Source organism: Camelus ferus, chromosome 17 (genome assembly GCF_009834535.1).
Source record: "Camelus ferus isolate YT-003-E chromosome 17, BCGSAC_Cfer_1.0, whole genome shotgun sequence".
Classification (NCBI taxonomy): domain Eukaryota; kingdom Metazoa; phylum Chordata; class Mammalia; order Artiodactyla; family Camelidae; genus Camelus; species Camelus ferus.
The window spans coordinates 19,392,640-19,409,405 of record NC_045712.1 but is presented as its reverse complement, the minus strand read 5'-3'; the positions used below and the strand labels follow the sequence as shown (position 1 = coordinate 19,409,405).

At 39.7% G+C, this 16,766-nt stretch overlaps 1 protein-coding gene and 1 long non-coding RNA gene across 34 annotated transcripts in view; both read left to right on the top strand.

Annotated features, from left to right (window-relative positions):
- The window catches only part of LOC116657113, a 35,644-nt gene extending 22,942 nt beyond the window's left edge, over window positions 1–12,702 (top strand). The window contains exon 4 of the long non-coding RNA XR_004312108.1: window positions 12,307–12,702. This is a non-coding gene — a long non-coding RNA (uncharacterized LOC116657113). The remainder of the gene's footprint in view (window positions 1–12,306) is intronic.
- Window positions 12,703–15,801: 3,099 nt separating this feature from the next.
- Window positions 15,802–16,766, top strand: part of SLMAP (sarcolemma associated protein) — a 122,217-nt gene continuing 121,252 nt past the window's right edge. For all 33 annotated transcript variants that reach the window (XM_032458223.1, XM_006184827.3, XM_032458217.1 and 30 more), the window contains exon 1: window positions 15,802–16,035. In XM_032458223.1, the coding sequence (XP_032314114.1) occupies window positions 15,838–16,035 (198 nt within the window). In that variant the 5' untranslated portion in view covers window positions 15,802–15,837. The remainder of the gene's footprint in view (window positions 16,036–16,766) is intronic.

The following is a 16,766-nucleotide window of genomic DNA, read 5'->3' as shown; positions in this document are numbered from 1 at the left end:
CAACCAATCCAAGAGACCAAAGCAGACATTGCAAGTCCTTTACCACCTGTCCTTGGAAGTCACCCACTATAACCTCTGCCATACACTGTTATTTACATAGACTAGCCCTGATCTGTTGTGGAGGACTACATAAAGACACGAATACAGAAAAGCAAGGATCATTGGGAACCATCTTGGACACTGGCTATGGCATACAGAGTAACAAATATAGTACATCACATCTCACCAGGCAGTGACTACAAATAAGATCATACTTACTTTTAGTGTTCAAATTATGATGGCATTAGCCCTCATAGCCTATTTCCTGGAAAAAGCAACCTCCTCCTCTTACATATTTCTTATGTAGCTCTTGTGTTCTCAGAAACAGTTCCTCCTGTACTTCTGCCCCAACTTTCTGGACCTGCTGTGGCCTTACTGTCTCTCACCCTTATGAGACCACTGGGTACCACTGTCTTGCACAGATGGCTGTCACCATTGTTTCTACCAACAACATTGCGAAGTTCTTGATATTTTTCCAAGAAAGTAGAACAAGCTCAAGAGCACAACTGAGGTCAGGCTGGGACGGTTAACAGGTCTTTTCAGAATGCTTGGGAATATTAGAAAAGAAGTGTAATGGAGAGGGTAACTGACACTGCTATTAGCAGCGACTACTCTGAGAGGTCCACAGTCTAAGCTAATCCTCAGAATGGCACAAACCTAGCTCCTCTGGAAACTCTACCACCACCAGATGTTGTTCTCTTGCCCTGTGTCCTACAAAAGACAGAGTACAACACAAATATGTCATCAGTTCAGTTCCTAAGGTCTGGGATTTTCAGTCTTTTTTTTTTAATTTTAATTTTTTATTTTTTGTGGGGGAGATAATTAGGTTTATTTATTCTTCTTATTTTTTTAAATGGAGATACCTGGGATTGAATCCAGGACCTCGTGCATACTAAGCACTGCACTCTACCACTGAGCTATGCCCTTCCCTCTGGGATTTTCCATCTTTAAATAACACCACAGGTGGAACTCAACAATCCACACCATGACCAAGCACTCTCCATTTCTTGTTCACAGCCTCTCCTCTTGCACTGGCTGAAGAGAATAAGCCTGTGCATTCTCATTCCTTTCCATCCCATTTCTATGACCCTCAGAAACAAAGAATAATCCGAAGATTAACGCTCTCAACTCTGCAAAGATACACAGTAATGTGTAAGCATAGGGAAGTCTAAATCCACACTTAAGGAAGAACATTTCCTGGTAGGAATAATAATCTATAGAAGCATAAAACTACTAAGAGACATCTTGTTAACAGCCTGAAGCATCTACATTTGCTTTACCTTAATTATTTCAGGCCTTCCCCAACTAGACATGGGTGGATTGCTTTATATTCACATAGCCCAAGAGACTACTTCGGGATGTTTCCCAGCCCTAAGGAAGAGCTGGTTCCAAAGGGAAATTGGATCCTTTACTTTTAGAAGGTAGTATTTCCAACTGCTTTTACTCATCAAGGTTGAAAAATAAAATCCTGACTTCAGCCAGCCTGGTTATATCACCTGCCATAATTACTTCTTGGAAAGCAAGTCCTCTTCATTAGGGAGCTCAGAGGTCAGACAGCAAAAATAGGAGCTGAAAGGAATCAGTGGTGCCTGGAGATAGAAAATAATGTTAAGCTGATTGTCATGTGGAAGCAGTAGGCTGCTGTAAAATGACAAGAGATTTTGGAGTTAGTCAAATGTAGGTCCACGTTATGGTGGATGCTTCCCTTATGTTGGGGTAACTCAGACATAACCTCTCTGAGCGTAAATGAAGTAAAATGATGGTAACAATCTCTACCGCATAGGGTTGAGGATTAAATGAAAAAATGTATAATCAAGCCTTGGCAGGCAGGCTTCACTCCAGGTACAACACTGGATGCTGGGAATAGAGTGGTAAACAGATGAAAATGAGTCACTGTCTAGGGGAAGGGTAATATCTCAGTGGCAGAGTGCATACTTAGCATGCACAAGGTCCTGGATTCTATCCCCAGTACCTCTATTTAAAAAAAAAAAAAGTGAATCAATGTCTTCGCTGAGATTCCAGTCCAGAAGGGAAGACAGGCATTAAACAAACAACTACCTAATTACAACCGTGATGACTGCTATAATGAAGAAGCATAAGGTATCCTAAGAGGAGACTTGACCTAATTTAGGCTGGCAGGGAATGTGGCCTTGATGTTGTGATGTGAAAGGTGAGGAGTCTGGGTTGTAGAGAACATGTCAGGTTTCAATCAGAGCTTTCTGGGCTACTAGAAGGTGCTTGGTAAATGGGAGCTGATATAATAATAATAATAACAACAACAACAATAACAATAACAGTAATAATGATAAGCATTCCTCATCTTAAGACAGGGTGAGGGGAGGACATTTAAAAAATAATAACTATTATTATTACTAATTCAATACATGTTTGTGTACTGTGCTACTATGCATACTGAGGGTATGCTAAATGTGTGAACTTGAGCAAATAACTTCTTTGAGCCTTATTATGTTCATCTGTAAAATGGAGCTATTAATAGTACCTACCTCTTTATTCTTTCTTTGAGGATTCAGTGAAATAATGTACGTGGAATTATTAACATAGGGCCTGGCAAAAGGAGAAGATAATGTATGTTAGTAATATTATTATCGATCATTGGTCAGGGCCAGCTACATAATTTGCAGGGCCCAGTGTAAAATGAAAATGTAGCACCCTTGTTTAAAAAGTAAGAAGAATTTCAAGACCACAGCATTAGGGCATCAAGCCAAGCGTGAGGCCCTGTGTGACTGCATAGCTAACACGGTCATTAAGACAGTCCTGTCACTAATTATCTCACATATAAGTTTACCTATCCAAGAAGATTGAATTTAGGTGGGGAGTAACTTCCTAAAGTCAATCTGTTGAATTTAGTTTATAAGGATAAAATATATGCATATTCAACATATAAATATATCAATTGATAATTTATACTTACATTTTTCTCAACATTTTATTATGACAAATGTTAAAGTGCAAAATTAGAAGAATTTTATAACGAGCATATGTATACTTATCACCTAGATTCTACAATAACATTTTATTGTATTTGCTTTGTTGTATATCTATCCATCTGTCCATTCCTCAAACCATCCATTAATATATCTTGGTTTTGATGTGTTTCAAAGTAAATTCCAGGCAGGAGGCTGGTATAGCTTAGTGGTAGAGTGCAGGCTTAGCATGCATGAGGTCCTGGGTTCAATCCCTAGTATCTCCGTTAAAAAATTAATTAATTAAATAAACCTAATTACCAACTTTCCTGAAAAACAAAAAATAAAATAGTTGCTTAAATAAAGCTATAAATGAACAAAGTAAATTCCAGACATCAATATCACTAAAATCCAATTTGTATTTTTTTCCTTTTGATGTAAAATTGACACATAGAAGAACGCACAAATCTTAAGAGTAAATTTGTTGAATTTTGACAAATGCATATACCTCTATAACCCAAAGCTTTAGAACATTACCCATCGCCCTTAAAATTTTCTTCATACCCCTTCCCATCTAATTTCCATCCTTACCTTCCCCTAGAGACAACTACTGTTCTGATTTTTTTTTCCTGGGGCTTAAATTTTTCAGACGTACTTGACATAAGTACTTAGCTTCAGTACTTTGTATTTCAAAGCATAGAAAATTCTGCAGACTGTAAAACAGGAAAGATAACTATAGGATATTGTGGTGCAATCAACAAGTATTTGTTGAGTCAAAGAGTAAAACTAGTGAATCACTTGAATGCTTTTTCTTTGTAATAGTTTCATTTTTTTGGAAAAAGTGATAATAACTATATACCAGGAAAAGAAAAGGAAATAATATGAAAAAAAAGGGAGAGGAAATTAAAAATCACCCATCATGGAGGAGAAACATTTGAAGTATTTTGATGAAATTTCTCCCAAATATGTATGTATATATACATACAGTGATCTATGGATGAAATTTGATAAAAATAGGATCATACACATATATGATCTATCACTTAACAAAATGCTGGGTTACAACCTGAGTATGTTGTACATGGTGATTTATGATACCAAAATTCCCTCTGAAAAGGAGGCACCAATTTACCTCCACTGACTGGCTAAGTTTTAAATTCTTAAGAATAGAGAATAAACGTTTGTTTTATATTTTTTCCTTTAGGATAGAACAGAGGGAAACACATGAAGGGCTAATAAGTGCCCCTAAGAGGAAAGCAAATCAATCCAGTTGAACTCAGTTCAGTAAACAATTATTAAGCATATACTGTATGCAAAGATAAGACTAGCTGCTGGGAACAGAAAGTTGAGAAGTCATGAACCCAATATTCAGAATACTCATACTCTAACAGGACAATTTCGTTGACTACTGTGATTTGTCCTCACTTGAGGCTACGTGATGAGAAAGAATCCTAAGGATCTACTCCTGAAGGGGCATTAAGTCCTACATTAAATTTGGTACAAAATTCAAAAGTTGTAAGTGAAAATCAAGTCTCTCTCCCATACTTCTTCCTGAGATTCTTCTCCATTTTTCCCCACTCCAGAGTTGACCACTGTTACTGATTTCCTGTACCTCTTCCCAGAAAATGCTCTGTGTATATGTATACAGGCATATGCTAAGTAGGCAAAAACATTAATTGTCCACTCATCGCTTACTCATTCAAGCAATTTTGAAATACAATAGTGTGATACTTACACATAATTTTGCACATTGCTCTTAAAATTATATCTTGGAGATTGTTCCGTATTTATGCATATAGAGTTGCTTCATTTATGTTTAACTTGGATATCATTACATACAGTCTTAAGGTGCTCCTTCGTTCTTTTTTATCATCTGCACACTATTCCATTATGTGAATATATTGATTTAACCAGTACTCCAACTCTAAGGTTGATCCCAGTACTTTGCTTGTATGATCCTGCAATGAATACCCTTCTAGATACTGAAATTAATTTGCAATAAGAAGTGATTGTGTGAAGGTAGTAATGTTTGGCTTCAAATCAAGTTAGTAAGTACTTGATAGAGACATTAGAGACTTTTATTGGATTATAGATGAATATTTAAAAGAACAAAGCATTAAATATATATGCTGTGTCTGAAGTATATTCCCCCAAACAACTGTTAAAAGAAAAGCATAAAAGCCAACAGGAAATCTCCACCCATTTAGTCATATTCCTCAGGAGCAGTAAATAGATAGGCCTTACCCAGTGTCTTTCAGGTTCACAGTGGAGCTTTGTCACACTAATAGTAAGGACTCATTCTTAGAGTCCATGCCTTGGCACTAAGAACTTACCCTGGAGAGCTTGAATCTAGCAATGTAGACATACAAATATTCATTTGTCACACAAATAATTCATCAAAAGGCCTTTGGACACGCACGCAGAGAAACAGATTTCCTTTTGCCCTTCCCGTTGACTTTTTTTTTTCCACTTCATTTTGAAATAATAACACTTAGATAAATGTTTCAAGAATAGCACAAAGAACTCCCACACACTTTTTATTCAAATTCACTATTTTTTAACATTTGGCCACATTCTCCTTTCTTTATACATATAAATTTATGTATCATATATATGTATCTATATGAGTCTTTTTTCCTAAAGTATCTGAGAGTAGGTTGTATACTTAATGGCCTTTTATCCCTTAATGCTTCAATATATATTTCCAAAAACAGGGATATTTTATTGATTTTGAGGGGAAAGACTGACATGGCTACTTCCACCTATCCTTTTACAAAATCATGGGCTTTAAGAACTAGAAGTAACCTTAAGGAGTCTAGTTCACCCCTTTACACACAGGGAAGCCCAGAATTGGCAAATGAGTCAGCCAACATCTCCCAGTATCTGGGAGAAGATCCTCTCTTCTGGCTCTTTCTACTTTACAAGCCACTTGGGATCATCTGGTCCAAACCATTCAATAGATTTTATAAATGAGGAAACTATGGCCCAGAGAGGGTTTATGATTTGTCTAATGTCACATAGGAAGTTACTTGCCTGGATTCCATAGGTAGCTATACCTCTTTGCTGTGGGGCTCAAGGAGAATTCTAATTTTCCTGAATGCACACTCAGTCAATAAGCTGTTAAATGGGCATCTTAATGCTTTTGCCTTCCTATTCCTCCTTGCAACAGCTTTGTGAAATCATCCTTCTTCCACTGAATACAGAATTACTGGGAATTCAAAGCTCCCCGCCTTTCCGGTCATGAAATGGGCGAGTAATCCAACCTAGGTCAGTCAGCTTCTCTGGGGCATGTGAATCTTGAGGAGAGAGACTCAAGGACTGAAAAAGGGTGAGCTGATTCCTGGTACCCTGATGAGGCTGCTTATTGGCTTTTGTTGCTCATCAGCTCTGCTTCCCATCCTTCCTGAGACTTGCTTCTTCAGCATTTATTGCCATTCTCTGAGCTATGCCATGTCTTTCCAATACTTTCCATCGGCTTAGATTGGCCAGGGGTAGTTTCTGTTATTTGCAAACATAGGACCTTAACCAATAACAGCTGACTTGAAAACAATTTTTGCTTTCAGAAACATGTGCCAAAACAGAGCCGTGACATAGGTTGCATAGGAAAAAGTTGGACCTCGGTACACCCTTCCTCAAAGCTTAGTGTGAAAGTGCTTTTCGGGCTCGTTGTGCTGCTGTTCAGTCTAACTAATGACATTTCACTTTCACACTCCCAGAAGTGACTGTTCCTGGAAAAACAGAGCAACCTTTCTGTTAGTTGTAGCTCTTAGAAATGTCTCCAGCAAAGGGGCAGCACTTAGTCAGTGGTTAACTCCATTGCCCCCAAACTGTCCATCTGTGTGGTTAGAGTGTTGAAATTCAATCTGACGTGAGCACAATAGCCCAGGGTGGGCTCCCTGCCTGATTGACTCTGGGGCTTGCTGCCAGCAGGAAGTGAAGACACTGCACATTGTCTTCCCTGACAATCTGTTCCTGACCTCCTGAGAGGACCTTTGGGAGGCACTCACACATACGCAAGAGCACATTGGTATCTCCAGAATGACATTTAGGCAGTGTAGTATGAATCTGCATCCAGGAAAAAAGAATCTCTATAAAAGCATAATCATCATCCAAGAGGTTCCCAAGCTCATGGTGAAAATTGCGTTTTTCTCTTTAATTTTTTTAATCTTAATATTCTTTAAAATAATAGAATTATATATTATATATAATTTAGTATTATTACTATTAATATTATTACACTGGGCAGCCTAGCTTCTCAATAGCGACTCAAGAGCCAGATCTTTGCATCGCCAAAGATCCAATCATTTAACAAATATTTTTGTGTCAGCTTTGTGCTAGGCACATAGCAAATACAAACTGGCAGTGTCCTTACTCTTAACAATGCTTACAGTCCAAAGAGACAACAGACATTAATCAAGATGTTATAGTCATACCCCATTACAAAGTGTTATATGAAAGACAAGTACAAAGATCTGTGAGAGAGATTGAGAGTAAACTGCTTTCCTCAAAACAGTTCCCATAATTCCAGGTGAACCTCTTAAAAAGACTAGAGGGTAGAGGGGAGGGTATAGCTCGAGTGGTAGAGCTCATGCTGAGCATGCACGAGGTCCTGGGTTCAATCCCCAGTACCTCCTCCAAATATAAATAAATAAATAAACCCAATTATCTCCCCCTCATAAAACAAAACAAAGCAAAAACAAACAAATAAAAAGGACTAGAGGGCTATTCCTCCCCCTACTCCATGAGTCTGTAAATGTACCAGCCTAGCCTTGGTCAAAAAAACATAGACCTAGTCCCCCTTTTAGAGCAAAAACTAGGAGTTCTGCCTTTATTTTCTCATCGCATTAATCATTATTGTTTTCAAGGCCAAATAGAACAGGAAAATCATTTAGACAAAATGTCCCCAAAAATAAAAGACTACCTTTCTAAAAGCAAATACAAACAGGGAGATGTATTCATTTTTCACTGCTGCTGTTACAAATTACTGTAAATTTAGTGGCTTAAAAATAACATAAGTTTATTATCTTAAAATTCTATTGGTCAGAAGTCCAACTGGGTCTCACTAGGTTAAAATCAAGGAATTGGCAGAACTGAGTTCCTTTCTGAAGGCTGCAGGGGAGTTATCAGCTTCCTTGCCTTTTTCCAGCTTCTAGAGGCTTCCTTCATTCCTTAGTTGGTGTCCACCTTTCCTCCATCTTCAAAGTCAGCAACAGGTTGAGTCTTCATGTCACACTTTTCTGATCTACTTGTGGACTCATGTGCTTAAGCGTAGATCCACCCAGATAATCCAGGATAATCTCCCCAGCTCGAAATTCTGCACCATTAACTGTACCTGCAATGTAACATACTCATTTTTCCCTGTAATGTAACATACTCATAGGTTCTGGGGGTAGGACATGGACACCTTTGAGGGGCCATTATTCTGCCTGCCACAGAAGACATAGAAAATGTCCTTGTTAAGTGTGGAAAAAAGTAGAGATGCTTCATTCTGTGTGGACAAAGCAATAGGTGCAAGATGATGCCAGTTTTCTATTTGTGGTCCTTGTCTCTGGGCAGTGGAAGGATGGCTAATATTTCTTTATGCTTCTCTGTGTTCTAAGTTTTCTTTTTAAAAAATTATTTATTTGTTTTTTTGGTGGGGGTAGAGGTCATTAGGTTTATTTATTTAATGGAGGTACTGGGGATTGAACCTAGGACCTTGTGTATGTTAGGCACCGGCTCTGCCACTGAGCTATACTCTCCCCCTGCTGTTTTCCCACATTTTCTACATTAAAAATCAAATACTTTAAAAACCATTATATTGAAATTATTTAGGAGAATGTCTGTATTGTTAAAAAGTGCATGTTGAACTATTTTGGAGCAAAGTATTATGCCGTCAGCAATTTACTGTGAAAGAGTTCAGGAAACACACACAGAGACATAGATAAGGCAACAACGACCAAATAGTAACAACTTTGACTCACAGAGGGGTATATATTTGTATTCATCATGATTTTATTTTAATTTTCCTGTACATTTGAAATTTTTTATAATAAAAAGCAAAACTAATGGACAGAGATTCTATATTGATTCTATATTATTCTAATTATCATTTTCAAGAATAACTTCAGAGTCTAAGAGTGAAAAAATAAGTCACAAAATCAAGGCAAGTTTACTTCAGCAACCATCTTTACCACTGATGCCAAGTTTTATCATTAGATCCCAAGAAATAGGGAAATGGACCTATCTGGTTTCACTTGAAAAGGTCTCATTTCTATAAGAAGCCTTTATTCACTGTCAGTAGCTCACTAATTTCTCTTATAGCATTTCATGTGTTGTGCTTGTACAGAGGAGATGGGTTCTCAAAGGGCAGGACCAGGTCTATAATCTGACGAGCCCACTACAAAGTAAAAATGAGGGAATTTCAAGACAGCAGAGTCCTTCCAAGTGCAGGCCTTATGTAAGGTCACACATCCATGAAATTGGCCCTATGCCAAGCCCAGCCGATTCCACAAATGGTCTTCTCCCACCAAGCCTTATATGCTGGACTTGCCTGGTGGGAATCGGAGTGGAGGAAGAGCAGGCACTTCAGACTCATTTTACTGCATAGTCTTTTCGCTGTATTTCAACTAAAGGTCTTAAGGGATACTTAAGACCAGATACCCCTGAAAAATTATCAATTCTCCAAAGTATAACCTTTCAGTGAGATGCTGCTGACCGTTATAGATGACAGTGTTGTACAGTGGCAGCAACAATGCATCTACCTGAAACAAAAGCTCTAATGGAGCTAATTAAAAGGAAATACAAATAATTATATTCAAAAACCATGATTTAAAATTTTATGGTCTTCCAAGAATATCCTAAAAATATTTTTTTGAAAAAGCACTAGGTGAACAAAACTGCCACATATAAACATCTCTGATATTTTAATTGGTAACTAAGTTATTTATAAACAAACCCAGATACACCAATAAAGATTCAGAAAGAAAATGCCTCATGTGGTTTTATGACCCATCCCTTTTGTTCTTAAGCATTTGCTGCATTCCAAGTTACATTCTTAAATTAATTATAAAAAGCAAAAGAATACTTCCAGTAATCAAAAGGGGACTTACACAAGAGTGACAAAAAAATAAATATAATTTCATCCCTTCTCCTTCCTTCTCCCCCAATCCAGGCTTTTTACTATTGATATAAAGTATTTATGCACTTCTAGGAATAAGGTTCCTAGTGTTGATTTTCTCATTACTAATAAATAACATGGTATTTTTTAAAGGGCATGCCTCATATGGCTGGCTTAGAAAGACATCTGGAAAGATATAGCTAATAAACTGTTAACAGTCGCTAATCCTAGACTGAGGATTTGTGATGAAGATAGAGGGGAATCTTAGACTTTCCTTACTTTTGCTCATATGAATATATGCAATTAATATGTATTAGTTTTATCAGTCCAAAATAATCAGTATAGATACATTAAAAAAAAAAACCCAAACAACCTGGCATGTACTTTAGATCTAGCATGCTGATTTAGAATCAGTCACTTAATCTCTTTGAGATTCAGTTTCCCTACTTATAAAATGGGGTTATACCACACAGAGGTGTCATGAGGAAAATGCCTTACCATGTAGTAAATACACATTCAATAAATAAATTTAATAAATTCCTTCTCTGAGCCTCAGATTCCTTGCCTGCAAAATGAGGGAGCTAGGTTAGTTGTCCATGATCCTTTTGAGAGTTAATCATCTGACTCCTTTTTATATTCACAAAAAAAGATTGCTAAATGAAAAATAAGTGTCTTTACTTGTCTTCAGGTAATTGTTTTTCTTTTATTTCCTGAAGAACCAGGAAATAAAAACCGATGAGCAGTACCTCTGGAATGTCTGGGCAACTCCACCCTGGACACCTGGGAAATGACACAGTTTTTCCACTTATTAGAAACTCCCCTGATGAGAGGAGCCTTTCTTATTGGGAAGAAGATTAAATTTAAGTTTCAGTAAGCCAGTATGTGTCATTAAAAATGTTATATACTCTTAGTTTTCATCTTTGACTATTCCAAGTCTCCTCTTTAGTTAGTTTGCTTACTTACATGTATTTGCAATCCAAATACTCTGTTTAAGCAGTTATGCAAGTGTTCCATAATTCATTATATCATATGTCATTGGTTAATGTCCAATTAGATCATTATCACTTGGGGAAGTTTGCATATTAAGTGTGTTTACAGAATAAACTCTGTAAGTAAGTAGAGTTGTCTCTTACACATTTGAAATGCTAGTAATTGTTTATCTTTCATGGTACCACGGTAATAATTTTACAATTCTTTCTTTGCTTTTGTAAGATTGAAAAGTAGCATGGATCATAGCAGAGGTAATAATTATCAGTCTATTAAAAAAGTAAAAATAAAAAAGGAAGAGAAAGCTACCACATTGGAAAATATTATGATACCAAATTTCTCAAAACATAATGTGCTTTTTATTTAATTAAAATATTGTATGGATACAAAATCATAGCAAGGAACACCCACATGGCTTAGAATTCAAAATATCTCATGTATGAGCTGTCTTAATTTAAGCCTTTTCTGTGCCTACCGAACACCAGTGGGTGAAGAACGCCTTCAGTGTCATTTTAGCATTTCCAGCACCCTGCATAGCTTGGTAAGATTCTTTACCCTTCCAGGTTATTAGCAGTTCCAGCTTTTCTTTGGGGAAAAAAAAAAAAGCATATTCTGTTTGCTAACATTAATTTTAAGAGATTGTAATAGAACTGAACATAAAGAGACAATTTTTGTTTCCACATTTATGAACAAGTTTCTCTACATACAAATCAGAGATAATACAACATGCTCCTTACTATATGTGGAAGGCTGGAAGAATTCTTACTATTTTTTTTTTAACATTTTTTATTGATTTATAATCATTTTACAATGTTGTGTCAAATTCCAATGTTCAGCACAATTTTTCAGTTATTCATGGACATATACACACTCATTGTCACATTTTTTTCTCTGTGAGTTATCATAACATTTTGTGTATATTTCCCTGTGCTATACAGTGTAGTCTATTCTACAATTTTGAAATCCCAGTCTATCCCTTCCCACCCTCCACCCCCCAAGAATTCTTACCATTAGTAATGATAACAGAAACTAACATTCTCTGAGTATCTACTATTTTCCAGGCATCATGGTAGGCACTTTGTCTTACGTTATCTTATTTAATCCTAACAAGACTCTGTGGACTACTATCTACTTTTTTCAGATGAGGAAACAAACTTAGAGGAGTTAAATAATTTATAATTTACAGTGCTGTTAAATGGTGATGCAGTGTCTGATTCTGAAACCTTCATTTTCATCACTCTACTTTCCACCTTCTAGGAGAAAGATGGAAATATTTTGAAGACCATTGCATGCCTGCAAGTCCTTCAGCAATTGAAACCACTTTTCTGTGTCCTTTCTTTTTGCCCACCCCTCTTTATGTTCCAGTAATAAATTAATTACTACTTGTAATTCCCTTAAAGTCCTTTACTTCCAAGACTCTGGGTCTTTGTTTATAATGTTTTCCTGGCCTAAAATTTCATTATCCCACTACTACCAGACTAGCTGGCCTACTCCTACTCATTTTTCATCTCAATTTAAACTACTCCACCATGCTCCCATTACTCTTAATAAACTGATTACACCGAGAATCATATTGTGTCATCACCTAAATTGTGAGCAACTCAAGGGAGTCTCTTTTCTTTTTCATTGTTGTATATTCTACACTAGCTGTTCCCCACATTTAATTAAATATTTGTAGAATGAATGAATGAAAGAATGTATAAGTGACTTAATAAATTCATGCACGGAACTCATTAGGGATTGTGGAGGGACCTATGTTACTTTATTTCACATAAGCCTAAAAGTTACAACAAATGAAAACTTTTCATCCTCTTATATTAAAACTTCTCAACATATCCTTATTCTTCTCCAGAATAATGTACCTGGAACATGGTAGTAATTCAATACATACTTGCTGAAACAGTGAAGAGTGTTAGAAAAGTATACAAGGTTCTTATAAGCTAACACATTTTCTCTCTAGACTCACTTTCTTCCACTCCTACTTTATCTTGTAATAATGAATAACAGTATGTAATTTTTAATCATGTATCAAATATTATTGTCACTATTATGTTCCAGGCACATTGGTCCACTGTTTCAAATAGACTTATTCTTTTTCTTGCTAAACCCTCTTCCTGGAAATTAATGAAACCATTCAGCAAATAACCATATTTATTGTGGCTCTCCTACCATCCTTCTTTCAGTTAGTTACCTCCTCTAGAAGGCCATCCCTGACCCCTTTAGTACCCAGTATTTGCTCCCATCTTAGCCCTGATTGCATCAAAGTGAAGTTATCTCTATCTGTTTGTCACCCGCCTCTCTCCATCCCTATCTCACAATACCCAGGTGTACTATCAGAGGGCAAGGATTGAGATTTTGTTCACCTGTGTGTCCCCAGGGCCCAGCACAGAGCTCAGGACAGGGCCAACACCAAAATACAAGAATTGAAATGAATAGTAGTTACTCTTGTACGAGCAAATGTATTGCTACCTTGAATTCTCACAACAGGTAGATTAAGTATTTTCTCCATGTTATATATGACAAAACAAGGTTGAAGAGGTTTAGAAACTTGCCCAGGGTCACACAGTGGTGGAGCCTGTTATCAAAGGAATCTGAAGAATGAAGCCACCATTGCCTCTAAATGGATAAAACTTGTTCCCACTATCTTTTCTTGAAATTTTCGTTTAGATTTTGCAAAGTCTTTCCTTCTTGAGACTAATGACTCCTCATCTACCTTAATGCTATAAGTGGGAGCAATACCCCGTCCTTCATAATAGAAATTACTTGATCTCTCTCTGGAAGTAACGTGATTTTAAACTTTCTCAAGTCACCCTGATTCTGGGGTAGAATCTGTGTTGGGAGCCCTAGGTGACATGACAGTTCCAATGAGAAGAAATGTCCTTTGAAATGGAATGCAGGGACCAAGAAAGAGTTTTTCTCCGGGCACAATACATAGAGAAGATTTTAAGAAGAGGAGGATGGGTCTTCTTACAGATGCACAAATCCTAAGACTTGTGGGAATTTAGTTGCTCACACCTAAGGGTACTGAGTTGCCCACAGCTAAGATGGATGCTAATAACATCTCCTTCTGATGTGTCTGTTTTCATTTTTCGTTGGTATTTTCAACGACGACTATAGTGAATAAAATTTGGTAAGAATTGCCGCCTTCTTACCAAGATGGTAAAGTAGGAAGTTGGCACGTTGGATTTAGAAAACCTTCAACAGGTCAAATTTTTTCTTGCCCTTAACCAAAATGGTGGTAAAGGTTGTCCCATGATTTTGAAGCGTCCAACCCTTAACTAAGATGGCGCCCGGAGGCTTGTTAAAAATGAGCTTGCCCTCTCTCCTGCCCTTGACCATCATGGCTTCCTAGGCGTCGACCACGTGACTCCCCGACTACGGCGCGGCAGAGGGGTAGGAGGGCCCTTGAAGGGTGCGCGTTCCCGTGGCGGTGCACCGGGTAGGTTCAGTCAGAGTCACTATGGCGGCCGGCGCTGGCAAGGTAAGCTGAGGCGGCGGCGGCGGCGGCGAGGGAAGCTGGACCCGTCGTGGCCTCTGGGCTCCCGATCCACGCAGCCCGTCTGCGGAGAGGTCGGCCCAGGTCGTGACCAGTCGCGGGGGCTGGCTGGGGCGGGCTGAGAGGGGCGCGGGCTGAGGCGGGCGGGCACCGGCGCCTGACGGCCGTTTGTTTTGATGTTTTTCACACCAGGTCGGAAAGTTTCCTGCCTCGTCGGGCACAGCCTGAGCGTGTCCCGCCGGCCGCGAGTGGTGGAGGCTGCGGCGGACCCAGCCCGGGGCCTCCAGGCCTCTCCCCCAACCTCCGGGCCAGCCTCCCTCCCCCACCTCCTTGTCCGTCGGGAGCTTCGGCTGCAGTCCCTGAGATGCGACCCTCGCGGAGGAGACCCTGAGAGGAGGCGGCCGGTGTGCTGAGCAGAAGACAGGAGCCCAGGAGTCCAGGCGTCCAGGGAGCAACTTCCTACGGGCCGAGACCCCGCAGCCTCCCCAGGGTCGCGCCTCGCTCGGTGCGCACCGGCCTGCGGAGCCGGATCCCCGCCCTGGTCGCGGGGACGCCCGCCAGGTGCCCCGGAGTCCCGCCTTGGCCGCTGCCCGCGCCCCCGCCGGTCCCCGCTTCTCGTGCCAAGAACCCCAGCCATCTCCGCCTCGGCTCGTGCTGGGGACCCCGTGCCACCTCCCGGGCGGCCTCCGCACAGGAGGGGCAATGCAGACTGTCCCACTGGCAGTTTAGACCCCCTCGCCGCCCCCATCGCCTCTCGTCCCTCCACTCCCGAGGCCCTCAGAGGTGCTCAGCTACACCTTTCTTCCGCCCGAAAGGACCTTTCTGGCCGCACCGAACCGACCCTTCCTTCATGCTGCAGTGCTGCAACATTTCCGCCACCGAGGGGGAAGAGCGGCCGCGATCCCAAACAAAACACAAGAATTGGTGTGTGACTCATCTGCTTGGATACCTCCAGTCCCCAAACTGTCTTCCAGGAGTTTTCTTGGCCGAAGCTGTCCGATGTTTGAGCCTTTTCTTCCCAGGGAGGAAGATGGACTGAAAGCTGCCAGTTGGGGACTTTTTGTGATCAAGGAGCTGCTGGGTTTTAAAGGAGGTGATGGGGCTTGCGCTGGCTTGTCTTCCCACTCAAGTGAAGAGTTGCTGATGTTCACTGGTTATGCTTAGACAATGTGCAGTTTGCTTTAATTTAAAATTTTGGGGGGGATAGGGGTATAGGCTTGTGAAGGACAGTCCGGATCCGGTGGAACTCCTCTTTGTCCCTCGTAGGAGAGACACCCCCAAGTCTGTCCTCGATGCCGTCAGCCTTGGCCATCTTCACTTGCCGCCCGAACTCGCACCCGTTTCAGGAGCGTCATGTCTATCTGGACGAGCCCATTAAAATCGGCCGCTCTGTGGCCCGCTGTCGACCAGCTCAGAATAATGCTACCTTTGATTGCAAAGTGCTGTCAAGGAACCATGCTCTCGTCTGGTTTGATCACAAGACGGGCAAGGTAATGTCACTCCGTTGTCTAACAGTCTTTACTTTTCGTTTCCCTTTGCTCTTTCTGCATAATGTATGCAGGATGCCAGGGTCTGCACCCAGAGGAGACTTAGCAAGGCCAGAAACCAAGTTTTTGTGTGCCTGGTTCTAGTGGAAATTTGACTGAGGTGGTTGAATGGAAAACAGAGAAGGTATTGTAATTAAATGCCTCGAGAGGGCGATGGCATCTTGATAACGTGGTCATTCCCAGTGAAATCCCAAACCCTAAATCGTTTTAGAAAACTAGATAGTGAAACTTGGCTTTTTGCTTTCAGTCTTTTTAGAAAGGTGAATTTGCAGTTCCGTGCTTGACGAAGCAAGCAGCAGTTCCTAAAGCAATGCAGGGAATCCTTCTCCAGTATTACACTGGGGCTGAAGTGTCTCAGTGGTGAGATGTAGTTAACACAGTAGTTTTTAGTTGAGTTCAGGTCAGGGCCTTTCTAGCAGAGACAATGTTTGTGTAAATTTACGCTTTTGAAAGATTTGATGTATGTTTATGAAGGAATAATTTGCAATTATCAAAGCCAATTTAATTAAGCAAGAACAATTGTAACTTTACATTTTCAGTTTTGTTTACAAGTTGAGTGAACATATACCAGTTGTTTTCGAAAATCACTTTTTGCTGTTCTCTGTAGCACTGATTGAGAATACTTAATGTGTACTTAACAGAGGTTATATTTAAAAATCAGTGTTAAAAATTAA